At 38.7% G+C, this 21,297-nt stretch overlaps 1 protein-coding gene across 1 annotated transcript in view; it reads right to left on the reverse strand.

Annotated features, from left to right (window-relative positions):
- MYO3B (myosin IIIB) overlaps positions 1-21,297 on the reverse strand; it is a 197,707-nt gene that overhangs the window by 57,747 nt on the left and 118,663 nt on the right. Inside the window, 4 exon segments of the mRNA XM_086615897.1 lie at positions 1,468-1,588; positions 11,131-11,211; positions 11,932-12,094; positions 13,023-13,134. Coding sequence (XP_086472023.1) covers positions 1,468-1,588; positions 11,131-11,211; positions 11,932-12,094; positions 13,023-13,134 — 477 coding nt within the window.

A 21,297-nucleotide genomic window follows, 5' to 3' on the forward strand; every position in this document is an offset into this window, starting at 1 on the left:
TCAGCACCTGCGGGTGCATCCCATCAGGACCCATGGATTTATGGATGGCCAGGTTGCTTAACTGGTCCCTAACCAAGTCTTCATCAACCAGGGTAGACTCCTCCTCTATCCTGACTTCCTCAGGAGCCTCAGGGTTCCGGGGCTCATCAGGATAGCCTCCAGCAGTATAGACTGAGGCAAAGAAGGCATTCAGTAACTCTGCCTTCTTCTTATCCTCTGTCACCAGGGCACCCTCCTCATTCACCAGTGGCCTACATTGCCTCTAGTGTTAGTTTTATCTGCAATGTATTTGAAGAAGCCCTTTCTGTTGTCCTTGACCTTTCTTTCAAGGTTTAATTCCAAGGAGGTCTTAGCTTTCCTAGTTGCCTCCCTACATCCTCTGACAGCAGACCTATATTCCCCCGAAGTTGCCTGCCCCTCCTTCCATGATCTGTACACTCTCTTTTTCCCCTTGAGTTTGCCCAACAGTTCCCCATTTAACCATGCAGGTCTCTTGGTGCCCTTTCTTGACTTCCTACTTGTTGGGATGCACCGGTCTTGAGCTTGAAAGAAGAGGTCCTTGAAGGCTAACCAACTATCTTGGGCCCCTTTACCTTCTAGTACTCTGTCCCAAGGGATTTCTCCTAGCAGTTGTTTGAAAAGATCAAAGTTGGCCCTATTGAAGTCCAGGGTTCTAGTTCTGCTAGGTATACAGGAAGCATATAAAAGAACAGAAATAAAAACTGGAAGAAGCACTGAGATGTTCTCATGCCCACACCACACCAGGAGAGATCTCATAACTCTTAGTCACTGAAACTTGCTAATCAAAGGGATTAATCCAACAAATGCAGCCACCTCTCCTAGAACGTTATTGGAGAGACAGACTTTTACAACAACTGAAGACGTAACAGATCCCTTTGCCTCTCATGCCCAGGAAGGTGTGAGGAGGACATTTGGCTGGAGCAACTCCATTGGTAAGGAAGGTTAAAATACCTTTCCCCTACAAAGAGGAGGGCACCACTATTATGGTTTACAGCATTCATAGGTTTTCTGTCAGTGACTTGTCCATCTGATTTTTACAGCTCTTTTCCCTATCTCATTGCTGGTCTGCATGGAGCTTTACAGACACAGAAGACTAACTTTCTACTTTTGAGGATTTAATAACATGCACTGCTGTCAATTCTGAGATGCCCAGCACTTGCAATCCTGTCCATAATCTACGGTATTCTGGGTATTTCCAAGAAGTGCACAGAAACAGGACAGCAATCCAGGACAAACAGCACTGCAAATAAGTCTAACTCCGCTAACTGGGAGAACACTGAGATGGCTAAGCTGGTGGGGGAACTGGCTAACCTACAGGTGCTCATCCTCAGAAAACGGCAGATTCCCTAAGCTGGCTGAATCATGATAACATGCCAGCTCCTTTCAGATCTTAATGTGTGGAAAATTACTTCTGCTAGATAATAGACAGCAAAAGATTCAACTCACCAGTGCTCTTCACAGCCAAAATCAGAAGTAGAGCAGCTACTCGTAAGCTGATGATCTGCCACACAGTCAGTGCTGTTTTTCAATCTTGCGTAGTTTTTACGAACAATATATCCCCTGAAAGCTAAAAAACATGGTTGTGAATCAGAGAAAAGTTCTGCAGAGTCTGAAACGCAGACTGGCAACTAGCGCTGCAGTGCCCTCAACTTTTACGGAACCAGTAGACAGAAAAAAACACTTAGCACCTCACAGGGGTGGCTCCAATGTTTGCAGTGTTTACAACAGCTGGAAATTATACAGGGCCTTACACTCTCACTGTTATAGTGACCACTTGGCACAGTCTAGGCAAGGAAAACAGGCCTCAAAATAAGAACATGCCTAATTTAAATAGGAAACCAGCCTAGAATGTATTAAAATACATAGCAGAAAACCACTCTCAAAACACTTTCTTTAATCACAACTCCCATGATTTGAGCTAGCCAGAATTTTACAAAATCAGAAGTTTTACCTGCTCTCATTGTGGGGTGAGGGGTGGGGAGCCAGGGATAGATATATTCAATGAAAGCTAGAAAATTAATAATGTCTTATCCCATTTTTCAATTAACTGTAACCATAATGAAACATTTAAAATATCTCTCACACAAATAATCAGGAAAAAAAATACAGAGATTGGAATTCATACCATTCATAAAAAACAGAGCAGAACAATACAATCACTAGAAATACTAAATGAAGTAGCAAGCATACAGTGAAATAAAATAGCAAAGAAAATGGCAATGAATAATATTTTGAAGATATCTACATCCTTTGTATCCATGGACTGTTGCTGGATTTAGGTAACTAAATAATTTAATTACTTTTATAGTTTTATCTGACATGAATTTGCTTGAATTCTTGATACTTGTGAGCAGTTAGTAATAAAGCTCTAGCAAAAACCAGAGACAGTGATACATACCTCACTTAGGACAAAAGACTGAAAAGTATTGCAATGTACACTTCAATCCACAAATTTTTAAATTTTATTTCTTGCAGGGATTATTTCAAGCATTATTTTAAGTAGAAATACCTTGATGAAAGGAGAGGAAGGGCTGAATAATGAAGAAAGTAAGGACACTATCGATGCCATAGTTGAAGTGTACAACAAGCAGTTGCTGAATAATAAGGCTGAGGGTTGCGAGGTAAAGGAGCTTTTATTAGTCTAGCAGAACTGCAACTTAAACAGTGAGACAATATGTAAAAGAAAATGGGAGCTAAGATCAGGAAATATTATGATTTTTAGGAAAAAAATTTCCCTGTCCAGTAAAAGCTTTTAAGTACACTAAACATGCACAAAAGCAGAGTCAGTCTGGGGACTACAGAGAGGGTTGTGAAGTATTGGAACAGGCTGCCCAGGGAGGCGGTGGAGTCCCCATCCCTGGAGGTGTTTAAAAACCATGTAGATTTGGTGTTGAGCAACATGGTTTAGGGACCCTGACAGTGCAGGGTGAATGGTTGGACTGGATGATCTTGAAGGTCTCTTCCAACCAGACAATTCTATGATTCTATGATTCTATGACTAATTACCCAAAGGAGGAGGAGCAGAGCCCTCTCACTGGAGTTCCTAGAGTCCAGGGTTAAATACCACAGTGGGATGTAGCACAGGCACAGAAACAGGGTCTAGGGCAACATCATGTAGGATTAGGGTCAAGATAACATTGCAGATTACAAAGGGAAGTCAGGACGTAGAATAAATACAGAATAAATTGTGAACAGAGTAACAAGTTTTCCCTGTATCTCATGTTTCTGATTTTATCAAAACGTTGGAAGTAGGCATTACCTACCCAACAGAAAATAAAGACCCTGTAGAATTTGCAATCCCTCAGTTATTACCAAATCATGAGATAATTGATTGGTTTCCCTCTTCTTCCATTTAAGTACTGTTATAAATTTAGCTCCCCGTTCATGTCTTTTTTTTTTTGCATAATGAAAAGATGGTGGAGGAAATCAAACAGAGCTACCTTGATTGCATCTGCTCTTTCCCTTAGGAAAGGTCTGTAAGTAATCCCTTCTTTTCTATTTTAAATCCTGTATAGTGTTAATGGCCTTCTTTTCAGCCACCTACCTTCACAAAAAATACCTGGTGTCGCACTTATTTGTGCAATATAAGAAAATGAAAACCATCTGAACAGTTCAAGCTGTGGTATGCAATGCACCATAACAATCTAAGCATTTCAGTGCTACTGAGGTTTCCAGGGTAAGCAGCAGTAAAAATTGCCTTTTAATGAGAGGTTACTAAAATAAATAACCATTCACTTTACAGAAGGCATGACAGAAGTTGGGCCTGCTGAGGTGTTGTGCTGAATACCGAGCTCAGGTATTGTGAGGCTGAGGAACTTTCGGCCCTTAATAATCAGACTGGAAAAGTCTGCCAGTCTGGCAGAGATGAGGCAAGCATTCACTTGCCCCATATGATCAGGCTTCCAATCCTTAACTATCCCCTACTGACCAGACAAGGAGCCTACTCCGATATTGGCAGCAGAGACAGCTGGCCAGCAGCCACCTCTCTGCAGCTGAAACATGCTGGGTATCAGTCAGCCGATGGACTACTGTAAAGATAAAGCAGCACTGAGACAAATGAACTAATAGATGAACTTCAGTTTTATCCTTAGTAATTTCTCAATTTTTAGCAGTTCTTCATGCGTGCGTGTGTATGCGTGTCTTATAAAATCAACCCTGATACATACTATGATTTCATTTTTTAAAATTCTTTTTCCCAGGGACTCTTATTAATGTCAGTATAACCATTTTGGTCTTTCCCTCATTCACTACATATAACCTGCTATATCTGATTTAATAAACATAGTTTTTACCCTGTCTTTTGTTTTCATACATATTTTCAAAATCAACTCCTCTTCAACTTAACCTTTCTGCAAGCTGGTTTCTAACATTCTTCTCAAATACCCTGAATCTGACAGGTAAATGGCAGTATTTTTTCTACTTTCCCTTTGACTCATGGGATGACTTAAGTAGCAGGATAAACAAACTTGTCTCTCTTTCAAAAGCTTCATGGAGCATTAGTAGGACTGCATCTTTTCAACATTTATTAACTAGATCTATAACATTTCCAAAGAAATGCATATGCAGAGAATTCTACTGGGGAGTCTGAGAGGCTGGGAAGCTGCTCCATCACAGCAATTTGCATTACTGACTGGTGCTGGTTTTGACACTAAGCACTTGGCTCAAAGAGTGTGAAATTAGCAGACTCATGTTGCTACTGCTCCATGAACAATCACTGCATCATTGAAGAAGAATGATTACCAGCTGTCACCCTCATTTTCACCTTATCCAGTCTATATTCCAAACTTTCCAGCAACAGTATCTCTGAGTCTGATCTCTACATAGCCAAAGGTGACAGGATCTGAAAAGCAACATAGTAACTGAATTTAATTTTATCACTTCTATTAGTAACTCGATGTTAAATGTTTTACGTGCCACAATTTACAACATGTACTTTTACTTCTTATACTGATCAGTTCTCACACAAAGTGAGTTTTCTGTCAGCTCTAGCACCTAGCAAACCAAGAATATATTTACCTCTGGGAGTCTGAAGTTTGGTGTCTTGGAGTTAAAAACCTTTATTTTAAGGTCCAAATACCAAGGCATATACATTACACACAAAGTTGCACAATTTCAGATAGGAAAAGTCTGGACATTTTCCCTTTGATTCCCATAGGAAATATATAGTTACAGAGTGAATTGTGAAGCACAATGTAGAATGATCAAAGCTAAACAATCACAGGTCTATACAAGAAGTATAAAGAAAGGGGATGAAGTAGTATTCTTAAAAGCAGAAGGATTCATTCTCAGTCGTAAAAAAAACATGTTAAGCAGACATTTTCTACACAGACACTTTTTAAAGCTATATTATCACCTAAAATAGCATGTAACAGCAACTTGGAAATGAAATCTCATGTTTGCTGAAGAGAAGATACCATGGTCGTTTGTTATCAGCAGTTGATTTGCTACAAATAGCATATCACTTTCTTAGTTTGCCTAGTTAAAAGAGCATTCAGTAGCTTAACTAACAACATCTGAGGGGATTTGGAGCCCATGAATCTGATTCTTCACTCCATGCCAAATTAATTCTAATGAACAGGAAAAGAGATGGAGAGTCATATTTTTTGCTGGGTCCCATGAATACTTGCCCTCTTTCACCTCTCACTCTGAATGGATATTGGGTGATGCCTGTTTAATAGCAGAAAAAACCCAACTCTTGTCTTAAGTTCTCTGGCAGAAGCAGTATGAGAAAGCAAGTCACAAGTTCTCACGTGCAAGCAGTAACTATCAGTAACAAGCAGTGACTCTGAGGAAGACTCAAGAAGGCTGACGTCAGGACTGGTGTCACTGCTGTACATCAACACTTGGACATAGGGTTTTTAATTACGATGCATTACAGTCTCTGATCTTGAGACTTGGTCAAAGAAAAAAAAAAGTGAAGATGACTGAGAAACTGTTTGTCAATATCAGCAAGGGAAAGGAATAGGGTTTCCAATGTATTGTTGGACAACATACGTTGCTGTCCCTTCCTGATTTTAGCAAGGGCATGAAATCCAGTAAGGATGGTCTCCTTTTCAACTTCTCAAAACCAGGAGAGAAAATCAAAAGGAAATTAAGACGTATCCACATTGACAGAGCTTAGCTCAGAGATGAGGATGGAATATAGGACCTCATACTTCAAAACCATAAAGCTGCCTTCTCATTTTTTCTGACATGTTCCCTGCACATGAGCAGGAGGCTTTTAATGGTTACTAGAGATAGATACTAAAAGTGAAGAATTACAGGATGCCCTAAGCTAGTATAGAACACAAAGAGATGGAAGAGTAAAGTTAATCAAAGCCGTGCAGCCTGTACGAACCAGTCTGGTTTACACTGAACGTGAAATCAAGGTAACACAATGAGTCAGTTCAGATATCATTAAGAGACACACATACATCTCCTCAATGGTTCTTACACTGACAATGCAGCTAAAAGGAAGAAAATTAATGATATAAAAAAATGAAACTGGATCTGCTACTTTTTTTAGTGGTTGCTATTTTCAGGAAAATTAAAAAAATACATATATTTAGATATATTTATAAAGTGCTTAGAAGTTTTTGGAACATTTTACTTGTGTAATTCTTAGATCTATACAAGAGTATTAGCTGAATACATGTACACAGAGATATAAATAGATGTATAAATATAGGGTTTTCAAGAAATACTTCCCTGTCTGCTATTGAAGCCAACATGAAATCTTTGTTGTTGAAAATCCCAAAGGTAACACTTTTATTAAAAGTATACATTTATTATAAAAGTAAAATAGTAAATTACAGCTGTTCTCAGGCCCTATTTTTTTTATTATAATCGAGTAAATTTTACCAGAAGCACATGTTAGAGATATGTAAATACTGAGCAACACTGCATAGGCAGAAGTTACAGAAAGAAAGCAATTTACAAAGAGATGCTTCATCTGGTTTCCTTCTCAACATTCATCACTTTTTATTAAGAAGAAAGAGCCCAAATCTTGAGTTCTTGATAAAGAATTTTCCAATACAATGTGACATATGGTGAGTGTGCGAGCACGTGTTGGAGGAGGAGATGGTGGCTCAATGGATTAGTCATTTGCCTTTCACCTCTGGAAGCATAGTTAAACTCAGTCCTGACCAGAGCTGCACAGTATATTCCAGATGGCTAAAGTGGGCCTAATTAAAATGAATTCAGTGATGTCACCTCAGATCTAAGTGAATCGCATGCACCACTCATTCGGCATTTTGGCAATGTCAGTTTGCAAATGAAATAACCAGATTAAAATCTTCCCTTAAGTCTTTCGGGACAACAGTCACACTGCATGGAAATACATGCTATCGTAACTAGAAAAAGTACTTTTATATTTGTATTATCTGTGGCTTTAAATTCTAATTAGTGAATTATTCTAATAGAAAGAAACATTAAATGAGACTTGCATGTCAGGTAAATCAGTGCAGCAACATTTCAGTCAGACGATTCAGTGGATATACACTGATTTAAACCAGCTGTGAATCTGGCAACATAATTTAAAAAAAAAATCCTAATTTTAACAAGATATTTTTCCTTTCATGTAGACGTAAATAAAACCAACACAAACCCCAATTACAAAGAAATACTTACTCAGAAGTGCAAAGTATTGTTAACTCAAACACTTTACACAAAATCATTCTTTACAATCTGTCTCTAAGTCAAAAATTAGCATTTTCTAACCTTCATAGTTTGGGAAAGTGTGACTGGAAGAAGTAGGAAAGTCCTTGTGTATCCTGTGTACCATTTTAGCCACGGGTCTAATAACATCTGTGTATTCTGTGAACCTGTAATGCAGATATGCTGAAATAGGGTAGCTTTTTCTTCCTCATCTAATTTAAATTTACAAATATTTTGTTTCCTAGCAAGGGTGTTTTCCCCCATCTGAAATAATGACTTTTTTTCATGTAATAGTATACACTCAGGAATTGTATCCTCACATATATTGTGAGGGTTGTTTTTTTTCTAAGTTTGTTTTTTCTTCCAACATTTCATCAATGGATAGTGAACTGCTGGGCCCACAGAGATCTCCAGACCACCAGCTCATGTATTTGAAAGGCATCTGTTTATTTTTAAAATGCAAATGCAGCCTACCTCAAAGACTGACTTGCAAGAAATGAACAATCTGAACAAGTCAAGAGGTTTCCAATCAGGAGCTGTGTTCCTCCTTTATATCAGGCTATGATCACTTGCTGTCAAAACCACTTAAACAATACCCTGCAATCTGAATGAAGTCCCCCCACAATTAAAATGAGCAGGATAATCCTGCAAGAATTATTCAGGCAAATCATTTTTCACACAGTTTAAAGTAATGATAAGGTCATTTACAAAAGAAATCAGTGCCTTTGAAATGCTGACTTGTAGACAGAGGACTGCCTGGAGGAGGGCCATAGATAACAGTGAAGACTGGCCTCCTAACACTACCCTCGCAGTCTTTGGAACTGATTCTGATGAAGAGAAGGCCCAATAAGGTTAATACCCCTACTTTGATCTCTGTCAAAGCGTACCAGCAAGAATTAATTTACATTTCAGATGAAAAAGGTTGACAGCATGAAAAGGCATCTTGTTTCTGGTATGTGAATGTGCTGTAATAGATCGGGAATTCTGAAAGGAAGTTCTGAGGAAGCTAAAGGGATAAGCCGAGCGGCTGCTTTTATTGGGAAAGAGATGAAAGGAAAACAAATTTCAATATGCGCTGTTCTGTAGAAACATGTAAGCCAAATGCTTCCTAAATTTCAAGGCCTGCTTGGGAGGGGGTGGAGGAGTGTGGGGAGGGAAGAGAAGAGGGAAGTACATATATTTTAATTATATGGTTTTGCTAATGTCTAGATGACAAATGCAAACAATCTATCTCACTGCCTGAAATGGCTCATTTGAAAAAAAAAAATACAAAGGTGATCATACTCCTTTTCATTGAAAAGCGGCCTTGAACTACACACATCATAAGATGCGCAGGGAAGGGAGAGATTTGGAGTTGCTTTTGTCTCCATGTCACTAGGCACTTGGACAGTGTAATGTAAACAACAGAAAGACTGTCAGTGTATTTTAAAACCTGGAAAACGGCCACCATTAGCAAGCATGAGCTTTGATTTGAAACACAAAATAATTAGCATGTAGAGAAAAGAAAATGTGCACAAGTAGAATTTTCAAATAAGAAGTCTTAGATATAGGTTTCCAAAGGCAGACAGAAATGTGTTGAGGATTATTATTATTATCATACTCCTTCGAATGCAGCGCCAAAGATAGGAGGAGCAAACAGCCTAATTAATACAAAGGTGCACAGTGCCACTCTTAACCCTATAGTCCTAATGCTTATTCACCCAGACTGATCACTGAAACTGTCAAGTGCCAGGTTACAAAGGAAGACAGTGTGCGTGTGCTGGTGGGAAGAGTGCTAACAGCATTCCTCTAGCATTAGGTTCAGAGGGCTAAATAGGACAGAAGTGTCCAAATTCAAGGGTACATGTACACTCCCACTACCTCTGCTCTGCCATGTTCAACACAGCATCTCAGACAGCATGAAGAAATACAGCTCTGAATTTCTCCCACGTGTACAAACAGCAGAATAGATCAGTTGCTTTCTCTAAAGACCTAGTAACGAGCATGCATCTCCTACACACCTAAGAAATACAGCTGGATAAAATGCTAAGGCAGAATGTCCCCCTACAGTCTCCCTGCAGTCTCCAAGTGGCATTGCTACACACCAGCTTCCTACTGAACCTGAAAGAACTCCCATCTTAAGGAACTGGTCATAGTGGGACAGTGATGGGTCAACTGTTTCACTTTCCTTTTTATGGCAAAAGGCTGTTGAAAAAGTTAGGAAAAAAAAGTCCAGGTATGGCCAAGTATAAATGTAGCAAATACTGCAGAAAATAGTTTCAGGGAGTACTTTAAGATCTGCTTTTAGTGCTGTCATGAAAACAATAAAAAATGACAACGCAAAGGAGAGGAAGAAAGGGAGAGCATGATTTTGCAGTCCCTCAGTGCTTATTGCAATGGGAGAAAAAAAAAATCTCCTTAACAGTTCTCCATTTAATAGAATATTCTGCATTTGACTCTAGAGCTCAATGATACTACCTAACGGTATGCATGCAAAGCTACAAATTATTATTTTATCCTAATGATAACTCTGTTCCTGTCTGTAACTAGATTGGTATTCTGTTTTCTGGTAAAAGTCATAGCAATACTTAATTTCAGAGTAGAAACGTAGACAAAATATAACCAAGTGGCTTGAGAACAAAGCAAAACAGTATTTAGAACACATCTTTTTCAGATTGACTTTAGATTACATTATATACAATAGGAGGTGACAAAGTTTAAGGAATTATAGCACAGGAAACTGATAGAATAAAGGCGGTACCTTGGTTTATCTGTAAACACATTTGCTACAACTCATTTTTGATCAGCTACAGTCTTTCAGCCTCGGGTTGGACAAGGAAGGTGTATTACACTGCAGCATATGGAGGCTGCTTCATATTTGCAACATCTGAAAACACCACTGAGTTCACGGCACTGGTTCTTAGATTTCTGTGCCATATGGTACCCTGCTCTCTACTAGAGACCTGCACAGCCCTATGGGCCTGTTCCTTCAATAATCTCTTTAAAGTTTATTCAAATTCATATTGATATGGCTGCATAGGAGTCTGGCAGAGAGTCAAAAGTTTGCCCAAAGCTGGCAAACCCAGCAAGCAGTCAGAACGGAAAACCTGGCAACCTGCCAAGATCAGGGCTTGACACAAAGACAGAGAAATGCATGTCCAGTGCCTCCCATCCACACTTTTAGACATATCAATCCAGTGCTTCATATCAGCACTACATACAGTTGAATCATTCTGACTGCTCAGAAGAATCTTAAAGAATTAACTCAACAGCTTTTAATCGGTATGTTTTGCTTCCAGAGAAGTACTTACAAAAAGCTCAAAGTGCCTGATACCTGTCACTGATGTCATTTGATACTGAAGAACAAGTGATCAGAAGTAATGTTTTTGATAGCTTTTGTTTGGATTGCATGTATTTCTCTTGGTTATAAATACTGACACGTGAAATCACCCACAGCAAAATAGGTGTTGGCAATTGAAGTAATGTTTTAATTACCTGCTTGAATATGTATAGCGGCAACAGTTCTTCTGTTCCTTATTTCCTTGTACTTCCTGCGAGCTTCATATCCTCTCCAGGCTAAAAATACAAAACCATGTGCTGGAAATTACATTTATTTAGGGAAGTGCTACAGAGTCTACAGAGTCAGAGATGTGCTGAAACTTTCATCCCTCCTGCCATAACCACTTCAGCTCCCACCCCTGATACCTCTTCCCCACCCACCCACATGTTGAACTCTGGGTTCACGACTGCAGTATTCACATCTCCACAACTTCAAACGCTGCTTCACTCATCCAAATTTTAATTGTCACCACGTGCTCACTGATGTCCTAATCCAAAAGGCAAAGGTGCATGATCATGTCAGCGTAAGAACTCCTCTCCTCACACAGCTCCCCAAATTCAATACAAGGAAGCCTGCTAAATTAATGATAATCAAACTTTTAGGCCCAGCCCACAATGTATATTATCTGGAATTCTGGTATACATGCAAGGCAGGGGCACACTACTGAACTTCATTTATGTGCTGCATGCTAGTGCAGATGTACCTAACGATATTTTAATTTTGTGTGCAGGCACCACATTCAAAATACTAAAATATTTAGAGAAAGACATTACCAAATACTAAGATTACACCTTAGAAGTAAATCAGTAATTTTTGCACCAATTACCTGGAGAGAAAAGCACCTCCGGTTATTTTGATTTCATAATAAACTATTATGAATGAATAAATAATATACATGCAATTTAACAGCTTGAAATGCAAAGATACTCAACGAAACAGGGAATGTGAACATTTACCTGACTGTATGGTAACAGCACTAGTTTCTCTTTTCTCTTTGACTTTTCTGTATCTCCTTGCTCCAAGCCATCCCTTGATATAGGCTTGCATGACCACCACCCTCCCTATAACTTCGCGCAGAAACAAATTTAACTGCTCTATATGGTAATACTTTAGAAAAACCTGAAATGGAACAACAAAAAAAACACAACAGTACTAGATGCAGGTGGCAGCATAACCTCTGGTATTCTGCCTTTTCATTAGTCTTATGTCAGCCTATCTTAGGGCACAGTTCCTGAGAAAACTGGTAAAATACTGGTTGTTGATATCATAGAAATCTTATGAATCAAATATTTTCTCTCAATGTGCTTCTGAGATGTCATTATTTCCCTGATTATAATCACCCCATTGCAAAATAAACCATATTTGTAACCCCTTTACAAAGTATATTGGTCAGGGGGATATTTTCACCCATCAGTAATTTTGAAATATAGCCTTTCTTGAAAGTGGGAAGATAAATCCTGGGTTGAATTTGGTTTTAGACATAATATTGTCTAACAGCATTCTGTTTCAGGAGACAAATCCTATAGGTGCTTACACACACTTTATCTGGGTCTTGAGCAGGAAAATTCTCCTTGTTTTTCCTTTTTGCACTGTAAAACAACTCAAGATTCCTTCTTACAGAAGTCACCCACTCAATTTTAAACCATGAACAAAGGCTCTTGAGAGAGCCAGAAGGATCTCACCTGAAACTCCACAAATGGATAATGTACTAACCAGGCTCACAGGATGGGCCAGACTGTGAAGTTGCAGTCATGCCATGATTAAGAGCAGGAGGAACTTCAAGGGGGCTACTACCACAGCAGGCACTGACAGATGTAATGTCCTTAGCAATGCAGCCATGTGCAGAGTGTGCTCTGGGAGGTACTCAATGCACTCCTCCTCTTGCAGCACTCACTCAGCTGGCTTAGGAAGGCACCTCCATAACCTGGGATGCTAACTGGAGCAAATTCCTTGCTCTTCTGTTCATTCATGCACTATTTTTCGATCTACTATTAGACATGTTTTGCTAAAAGGATACTATTTTTGAGAAAATGTTAGCACCCTCTACCTTGGTTTTCCCCAGAATCCAGTTTTCTAGTTTAGATTTCTCCAAAATGGCAAGACAGTTTTCTCTGCTACCAAGGGGAGTCTCATGTGCCTTGAATGCAAGGTAATAATACCTGCAAAACCAAACGACAAAGAAAGAATTGAATATGAATCAATATGTACTTTCACTGCTCTCTCTAGCTCAGAGCTGCATCTCTAGAACTCAAGGGCCAATTTCTCCCTTACGCTCAGTCCTCCTCGTAAATCATGACACAGCTGTCATGAACAGATATTTGAGCATATACATGACATAGGAAAATAAGTGACCACCATAGTGGTGACAAGAATCTGCTGCATTCTAGAAATCCCTGGTTGGTGTACTCATCCATAAAGGTCTTTCACAAACCAGTACAACTTAGGAAATACCCAAGGTTGCTCTGAATTTTACAGACGAACGAGTAAATGAATAACAGGAGAAGAAGAAAAAGTGCTAGAAATCAGAGTAATAGAAAGGAAGGCAAAAATAAAACCTTTTGCATAATGTGTAAAATAAGTATGCCACATACTTTGGCACAGTTACATCTTGCTGCAACTCTGCAAGTTCTGCTGAATAAGCCAGTACTCCCCGAGGTGTTCAATAGACCTTTACAGAGTTCTTAGGGGGAGAAAAGTAAAATACTAGCACCAAACAAAGAGAAAAGCACCAAAAGTAAGTTACTCATGACCTGATGTTTGTTTCTTATGAGAAATGCCAAAAAAAAGACATTTCAGAATCATTCAGTATTTGGTCATTTTTCACAAAGAAATATAAATGGCCTTGACGTTTTTTGGGAAGCATAAATCCACATAAGAAGACCAAAGCTCTTGAGCTTCCAGCAAGGTCACTCTCATCAGTGGAACTCAGGGGTGCTTCCCATTTTCAGTATGCCCAATAGAAAGACTAAGGATTCGCAATAGGTGAAGATAAAGGCCAGCGCTAGGAGGGCAGGCAGTACAATGATACAGGGATACTGACTGACCATTGAAACTGAAAGGCTGCCACTGTGTGTGAAGAATAAAGATTAGTTTACGGTAAAAACAACTCTCACATCAATCTTAATTTACAGACAGCAAGATGATCAGACTGCATGAATACCCACCTGTGTTTCACACATCCAGAAGAGGTCATACATACACATAACTAAAACAAGTGGCATTGCTATTCGATTGGCAAGTATTTTATCAGTGCTGATGGTTAAACAGAACTAGTAGCTATTTTAAAGAAAAAAATAAGTGAATTACTCCTCGTATGAATGTAATCATTTTCTTTACTCATAAGGATTTCTGTGGTTATCATTAAGTTTGTAAGTCATTAGGCATGATGGCTTTTTTCTATTTGATTGAGATAAACAATTAATTAGAACAATTATGATCGATTTTAGTGGCCTTTGGAGCAGGCCCACACTAAACAACATTGACTTTTCTTTTGTCCGTGTTCCCTTGCAAAGAACAGCCCTTAACAATTATGTGAAATAGTTAATGAAAAAAGGATGCAAACATGTTTGAACTGAACAGACATTAAGAATGAATGGACCAATCCTACCATGCATTAATGAAGAATGGTTTTATAGTATTTAAAAAACTCTACTTGCAAACAATTACGTTAAGTAACAGCAAGAACATGTGCCAGTTAGTTTACAAATTTAAGGTTATTTTAGCACAAGTACACTGTTAGATGGTAACAACTGCTCTCATTTATGAATCGCCATGTGTTGTCCTGGTCTTTGTAATAAAGTTATACTTCTACAGGTTCTACTCTATTTACATTGTATTTGAGAAGAACTGGCAGGTTAAGCAAATCATTCTTCTAATTATTAGCACAGGGAAGAGCCATCAGATGCTCTTTAAAACATAAAGAAAAGAATCTGACCAGGGAACCTCAAAGACAAATTCCTCTGTAGTCACATAGAGGCAAGAAAATAGCCCACCTCATACTGAAGAAAATATGGAGAAGCAATTAGAAAGAATGGAATAGCACAAGCCTTTTTTGTGTTCTTTTTTTTACATCAGGAGAATATGATTTTCAAATATTAGCTCCAGTTAATCTCTAGATATTAGCTCCAGTTGTCACAAGAAAGAAGAAAGAACTACTAAAACAGTCAATAAAGATCAAAGGGGAACAAAATGACATCTGAAAGCAGAAGCACTGGAGTCAGTCCTGGACCAGAGACACAGATATTCACCAACTGGAGACATTGCCCACTCTGAATAATGATAGGAGATTAGGTATTATTGAGTTATTTTTAATGCAGTGACTTTCTCAATAACATGATATTGTAAATTCTTTAGCCAAGTCTTTCAAAATACTAAGAGTCATGCCATTTAGTAGATATGGAGAGACATGATATATTTAAAAGAAAAAAAAGTACATTTCCTCCTCCTTATACTGAAATTAATTATACTGGTTTTCACAAGACAAATGCACTAATAATACTCAGATTTTAAATATATTTATCACAAACAGTTTGTGATAGCACACAACTCCAACACATATTTGACAGATAGGTCAGGGAAGTTACACTAATAGTAAATTGCTGTTTGCTTCAAAAGCCAGTTCGGATAGCCATGTTATTTAAACATGTATGTAACTTGAGCAGCTCTCTTCCTTAGGAAGGAGGAAGGATTCCAGTGAGGGATACTATCAGTTTTCTGGTTGTTGGTACATCTTTTAAGGCATGTCGTACTTGAGAATTTTAAAACCACAGAACAGTTTTTAGATGCAATAAAATAGTCAAGGAGGATTTAATAATTTTTGAATCTTAGTATCTTATCAGTGACATTCTAATTACTCAGAAGTTGACTTCTTATTTCTGACAAATACCTGACTAAAAAGTATTTTGAGCTATGCAACTTACACACCTGACTATATCATTTTGTTTATGGCAAACCAGTATCTTTCAAATGTAGGACCCTCTCCATTAGCTCTCTTTCATGATCTAGAATGCAGTTGCTTTTGGTACTCGGGAAAAAATACGAATAAGCAATGCCCATTTTTCTTATCAAATTCTGTTTTAACAAATGTTTTTAGAAATGTAAATTTAATCTGTCTTATAAGAAAGCAAGCCATTCAGAATGACAGTAACTTTACAAACCATGGCAATAACTTCTGTTTCTGTATGTAAACATATTGTCTCCTAATATTTCCTAACAACTTCCTCTAAATGGTGTTTTTCCAAATATTTTGATTGATTCAAGCACTACACAGAAGACTCCTGTAACTGGTTAAATACACTGGGATGTCAGATTTTCAACATCAGGTCTTCATTTTCAGTTATGTTATCAAAAATAAGGCAGAAATTACTCTACTCATCAGAAATAAGGTGTAGCAAGATGAGATTGGCAATTTCTTTTTGATTATTTCTTCTCCAGAACTGTTTTTGGAGTTTGCATTCTGCACAGTAAAAAGTCTCTAGATTAGTGTTCCAAAGCTCAAATCTGTGTTCCTTTTTTTTTAAGCAAACACTTTGTTTGCTATCTGATGTCTGTTTTTGTGACTGAATCACAAAACTACAGACGCACAACTAGTTTGACTTGATGTGCTCAGGATAACTGTATGGCAGCACAGCATGTGTCACATACGGTTATCCAATTGTTTACCTAATCTAAAATCTTTGTACAGCAGTGGACCATTTGGAATACGTTGGAGGAAGGTGAAATATTTCACCTTAATGTATCTTGTAACAGTGTGCAAATATTGTACATGGTGAAATGGTAAGAGAAAAGATCTGGGAATGCACTCAAAACTTTGGAGTACATGCAACTACAACTGTTCATTTTGATTTATTGGCCTATTTTTTTCACTATCATACTTATGTAAATCTACTGCACAGAGATCATAGACAGAGTGACCTCTATTTACAATATTTCACCAAGAGAATAAGAGAATCATAGAATCACAGAATCATAGAATGGTTTGGGTTGGAAGAGACCTCAAAGGTCATCTAGTTCCAACCCTCCTGCCATGGGCAGGGACACTCTCCACTACACCAGGTTGCTCAAAGCCTCATCCAACCTGGCCTTGAACACTTCCAGGGATGGGGCATCCACAACTTCTCTGGGAAACCTGTTCCAGTGCCTCACTACCCTCAATGTAAAGAATTTCTTTCTTATATCTAACCTAAATCTGCCCTCCTTCAGTTTAAATCCATTGCCCCTTGTCCTATCACTACATGCCCTTGTAAAAAGTCCCTCTCCAGCTTTCCTGTAGGCCCCCTTTAGGTACTGGAAAGTTGCTATAAGATCACCCCGGAGCCTCCTCTTCTCCAGGCTGAACAACGCCAACTCTCTCAGCCTATCTTGATAGCAGAGGTGCTCCAGCCCTCTGATCATCTTCGTGGCCCTCCTCTGGACTCGTTCCAGCAGCTCCATGTCCTTGAAGTGTTCAAGGCAAGTGTTCAAGTCCAGGTAGATGATTGTCAGTTGCTCTTCCCTTATCCATCAATGCTGGAACCTCATCATAGAAGGTCACCAAATTAGTCAGGCAGGATTTGCCCTTAGTGAAGCCATGTTGGCTGTCACCAATCACCTCCTTGTTTTACATGGGCCTTAGCATAGTTGCCAGGAGGATCTGCTCCATGATCTTGCCAGGCACAGAGGTGAGACTGACTGGCCTGTAGTTCCCTGGGTCTTCTTTTTTCCCTTTTTTAAAGATGGAAGCTATGTTTCCCTTTTTCCAGTCAGTGGGAACTTCACCAGACTGCCATGACTTCTCAAATATGATGGATAGCGGCTTAGCAACTTCACCTGCCAGTTCCCTCAGGACCCACCGATGCACCTCATCAGGTCCCATGGATTTGTGCACCTTCAGGTTCTTTAGATGGTCTCAAACCTGATCTTCTCCTACAGTGGGCAGTTCTTCATTCTCCCAGTCCCTGCCTTTGCCTTCTGTGACTTGGGCTGTGCAGCTGGAGCTCTTGCCAGTGAAGACTGAGGCAAAGAAGTCATTGAGAACCTCAGCTTTCTCTGCATCCTTGGTAGCCAGGTACCCCGTTTCCTACCGGAGAGAGCCTACCTTTTCCCTAGATCTCTTTTTATCACTGACATATCTATATAAGTTTTTCTTGTTGCCCTGATGTCCCTGGCCAGATTTAACTCTATCAGGGCTTCAGCTTTCCTAACCTGATCTCTGGTTGCTTGGACAATTGCTCTGTATTCTTCCCAGGCTACCTGTCCTTGCTTCCACCCTCTGTAGGCCTTCTTTTTGTGTCCTAGAAGAAACCAGATACTTAATTTCAGAAAAGTAGAGCTAGAAGTCACATTTGCTTCCAGATGAGATGAAAATTTCACAACTCTACTTTTTCATTTCCATATTTGCATTTGTTATTCCAGCAGAAAATGCAGTAGTATGGAGTGCTTCAGTACTCTTCTATATTAAGCCAATACTTTTATTTCTACTTTTAAAAATAAAGTTTATAGTCCTTTATTTTATTTTCTCGGGTTATACATCCTGCTTGAAAATTTCCTACACATGACACATATTCATCTACATGTTTCCTAAAAGTAAGACTAAGTAAGAGAAAGGTAATTACCCCTCAGAAGAACTAATTTCTCAGAGCTGATGAAACTCTGGAATTATGTATTTCTTAACCAGTGGTTCTTACACTGCACTGCAAACTATCCTTCATAGACATGAATAGTATTCCAGACAAAATATACATTAAAATGGGATTACCTGTAATTAGTAGTCATTAGGCATAAACCAACACTTTTTAAAAGTTGAAGTTATCCCCAGATCAACAACAGCAAAGCTAGGACATGCAGAGTTAAGGTTAAATGTTAAAGACATCCAACCATGCTAAGATATTGAAAACTTTGGAATGATGCTATGCATTAACTACCTGATTATGGCCAAGGCATTTTAGTGTTGGTGGTTTTAGATTAGATAAACTGATTGTAAACAAATGGTTCAATTTCTCTCCCCTCCTTAAAGGTGAACTGTGAAACTGTTCAATAAATAGCATTTAAGCAGCATCATTAACTATTATATCAGTCTCTTGCTAAAGTTCCCTTCACATTCCAGACTTAAAGGCAGCATTAATTCTACACAATTAACTTAAAAAAGTAATGATTAACCATTTTTCTCTTTAAAACAAATCTTTTTACTGAAATATACAAGCCTGAGGTGGGGAATGGACAACAATATGTGAAAAGCATGAGGTGCAAGAGGGCAAAATTCCTTTCTAGCCAGACCTCCAGCAACAGTACAGAGATTCTCAACATTCCAAAAGACGTTTTTTTCTTCTCAGCCCTGGAGTTGGAAAGTTTAAAAAAATCATGTTTTTAGCTTTGAAAGAGCCATTAAATAACTTTCAAAAATTCCTAACTTGTATTAGTTGTACCTCACCTCTTTCAGAAACTTTCATGTCTGAATTCATACAACTAATAAAATTTGACTCTGTATTGAGAGTAGGAATGAAAAAGTGTGAATGAAAAATGAGAAAACATCCAACATACTCTTAAAATTCAGTAACAGATACCTAACACGTATGCTGTAAATCATCAGATAAACATAGAATCACAAAAATACTCTCAGAAAGGCATAATTTAGTCCATTCTGCATATATGGTTCATAATGGATTATCAGACTTCACTTCTAGAGGTTTCATACCTTCTCCATTCTGCAACCATTTACCAGTGTTCTGTGAATGACATGAGTCTAGAAAGTATATGTGGAAGACACAGTAGTGTACCATATTTAGAGTGTACAGAACATTATACAGATCGGGTGAAATCTTAAAGCTACTGAAACAAATAATAAACATTTCCACGGATAACAGTAAAATTGAAATATGGGGGATGTTACAATTTTGTTTCCAGAAATCACTTAGGGACGTTGGTATAGTGCAGACTCAGTGTTAAAAGTAAGTCTGCATTAAAAACACATCATTTTAAAAGTAAGCATTTCTTTTCTCTATAGCAAACTTGTTGACTTCTAATTTAATTCAGCGCTTCCCTGGTTTTGAATAATAAACAAGTCTACCACCGCTGAATTTTTGGAGTTAGAAGAAGGCATGTACCGAGATAAAATGTTTGCAGGATTTTGCAATATTTGACCAGTTTTTATTCCTACCTCCACTCAATGCAGAATGCGACTCATTAAGGTCAATGAGGCTTTATATGCTCATGAGAAATGTAACACTGTCGGTTTATAGACTGTGTGTACGAGGTGTAACAACAGTGACCTTATGCAAATTTGCACTGTGAGACTGAAAAAGCAGAACCAGCTTCACTGGGACCAATGTTACAGCAATAGCACTGGTATTGCCATGAGCATATGATCATCTGGCTACTAGGGAGTAGGTTGTGCTTATAGGAAAAGTGTATCCTGCATCTTAATGCAGTACAAAGAACTTCAATGCAGAATGTAAATGAGCAGAGAAGAAAAAAGACAATCCTTAAATGAAACTTGTACAAAACCTCTCAACACATTCCTATGTGCTTATGAAGCACTTCAAGCATGACACCATTTAGGACCATTAGACTCTCAAGTCCCTTATCTTTCAACCCATGGTACAGTATATGCCACATTACACAAAAGGAGTATACAGCTGGGAGATATGTGGTGAGGACACACCTGCACACCACATCATGTCATGTGAAGTTCCAGGGGCTTGGGCAGTCAGATATAGCAAGCAGTGTCCCACCAAGTGGGACTTTCAGTGCAGGTCCCTGCTAGAATCATAGAATCATAGAATGGTTTGGGTTGGAAGGGACCTCAAAGATCATCTAGTTCCAACCCCTCTGCCTTGGGCAGGGACCCCTCCCTTAGCTGCTGTGCAGTGCATGATTGCTATGCGGCCCCATAAGCCAGGCACACCTGGTTGCCTGATCAGGTTAATAACCTGTGTCTGAAACCTGGGATTCCAACCTGAGAAAGGGTCCACGGGGCTTCACAGCAAACATGTAAGACAGACACATGATGGCCAACAGAGACAAAGTGCCTAAGACTTGACAGGTCTACAGTGTTTACAGGGGCTGCAGATTACATTTCTCTAATTTAAGTAAAAGAATATATGTATTTATATACATAAACCAGACAGTTGTATACTTGGCTGAAGAAGTATTGTGTGAATAAGTTACAATTAAGTCCTCTCTTCACCATCTGTTTCTTAACCCAATAAACTACCTCCAGGTTTGCAACACTGAAATAATCTGCTCTACATGAAAACAGAAGACAGCAAAGAGTAACATTAGACAGAGCTTTATCTTTTGTTTACCTCCCACCTGATAAACCCTGAATGGTTCTGTTCCCTGCCTTT

Source organism: Tauraco erythrolophus, chromosome 8 (assembly GCF_009769465.1).
Source record: "Tauraco erythrolophus isolate bTauEry1 chromosome 8, bTauEry1.pri, whole genome shotgun sequence".
Lineage (NCBI taxonomy): Eukaryota > Metazoa > Chordata > Aves > Musophagiformes > Musophagidae > Tauraco > Tauraco erythrolophus.